General features: G+C 42.9%; 1 protein-coding gene across 3 annotated transcripts in view; it reads right to left on the bottom strand.

Moving 5' to 3' along the window:
• EMCN (endomucin) overlaps nt 1-1,696 on the bottom strand; it is a 61,099-nt gene that overhangs the window by 16,747 nt on the left and 42,656 nt on the right. For 2 of the 3 annotated variants that reach the window (XM_027894449.1, XM_027894451.1), the window contains exon 7: nt 484-552. The exons of the other annotated variant lie outside the window; for it this stretch is intronic. In XM_027894449.1, coding sequence (XP_027750250.1) covers nt 484-552 — 69 coding nt within the window. The remainder of the gene's footprint in view (nt 1-483; nt 553-1,696) is intronic. 3 annotated transcript variants of the gene reach the window in all.

Raw genomic sequence — 1,696 nt, 5'->3', positions numbered from 1 at the left:
ATTAAGTAACATGCATCGTGAAAATATCAAGTGCCTAAAGAGTCTGCAGAAGACTGCCACGTAGACCTTCTCTCCTTCTCTCCCATGACAATATGAAAAGTGTATTCATATAATACATTCATACCAATACATTCATATAATATGTACAACATGTACATGTACAACTTTTCATATGTTTCCTTATGTTTTCTCTCACAGGGAATGACTGCTCATATTTTTTTTTTCAATTTCACCACTTTGAATCAGTCCTTGGGCATAACTGTGCTGCTCTACAGTGAGAGGAATGTCAGCTTGTTAAGCTCTGTTTCTCTTTGAGAGGAGTTTTATAATAGGCATTTAGGTTCAGTTTGTAATAGGCCCTAAATCAGGTAAGGCTGGAAATAAAAATGCCAGTTACATTTGTCTGCTACTCAAATCACTCACTGAAAGCAAAACTGATCAACTGAAAGCTCAAAAGCTGGACGATAAAGTAGGAATACTTACTAGAATAGCGGACATCACTCCCCGTCCCTTTATTATCTTCTCCAGGACTGCTTCCACGACTGCCAGAAGCTAGATGTGCAAAAGAAATATTGCCTTTCATGTACTGCCAGAAGTCCCAAACAACTCACCCTGAAAAATTACCCTCCCAAAAGAACTTTTGTGTCCCCAGTTCTGGAGCCACTTGGTGCTTCACATTTCTATTTCTTCTCAATAACTCTCTTCTCGGATAACTTGGCAAGTGGGGTAGAAAAGTTTACCCAGCATGGCCTGGAAGAAACACACACTTCACATAGTTGCAGTCCTTTATAGGATCATCTGGTGGTCCACTTACAGGTTATGAGCTACAAGCTTTTTCACTTTTATGAGCTTATGGTACTGTTCAATATTAGAAGAGAACTCTTGACAAGGAAGAAACAAGAATGAGTGAAAATTAAACTTATCTCCAAAAGAAGAAAGACTAAAATATTTCAGTTACTGCTAATTAAAAAATAAAAAAATAAATTAAAAAAAAGTGCTAATAGTAGATGAAGAAGTCTAAAGAGGTGCAATATTAATAGATGGCAAGTTTCTTGAGAGTTATTATAAACAGATGTGCATGCTCTCTCTGCCACATCTGGACAGAGCAATGACTGCTGTGAGCCTCTGGGACATTTTTAGGTCTGAGTTTAAAGGAATGCATTTCTACCTTCAGGTGTGTCATAGTTCTGATTTTAGAAAGGAATTTTTCTTTCCCTTTCCCCTTTTTCCCCCTCCCCCCCCCCTGCATGAATGCTATTCAAGAACCATCAAGTGAACAAAGGAGTCGGCCTGGCTCTTAACGACCGAGAATTAGTCTCCTGGCAACGACGGGGGAGGAGTTGGGAAGAAGGCGGAGTTGGTCGGGAGCTCAGCTCGGGAGCAGGAGAGGAGGCTGCGGCCGGCGGGAGGGACTGCCTGGTTTCTCCTTTGTTTTTTTTTCCTGTGGGAGCTCTCTGCAGAGTTACGGGCTGGTTGCAGTCTTGGTTCTTTTCCACCGCGGAACCTTCATCGAGTCGTGAGTTTTTTTCTTCCATTGGGAGAACTTTCTGTTTCCCTTCCCCCTCCCCCCTCCTCCTTTGCCACCCGGCGGAGACCAGGGATCCAACAGCGCCGCCCGGTGACGAGCGCTGGACATTGCAAGTTCCACTCCTCTAGTGATCCAACAGCGCCACCCGGTGACTACTATAGAACATTA

This window comes from Empidonax traillii, unplaced genomic scaffold (genome assembly GCF_003031625.1).
Source record: "Empidonax traillii isolate 1590-97213 ecotype Southwest subspecies unplaced genomic scaffold, ASM303162v1 scaffold427:size767076, whole genome shotgun sequence".
Taxonomy (NCBI): domain Eukaryota; kingdom Metazoa; phylum Chordata; class Aves; order Passeriformes; family Tyrannidae; genus Empidonax; species Empidonax traillii.
This window is presented reverse-complemented; position numbering and strand designations above follow the sequence as displayed.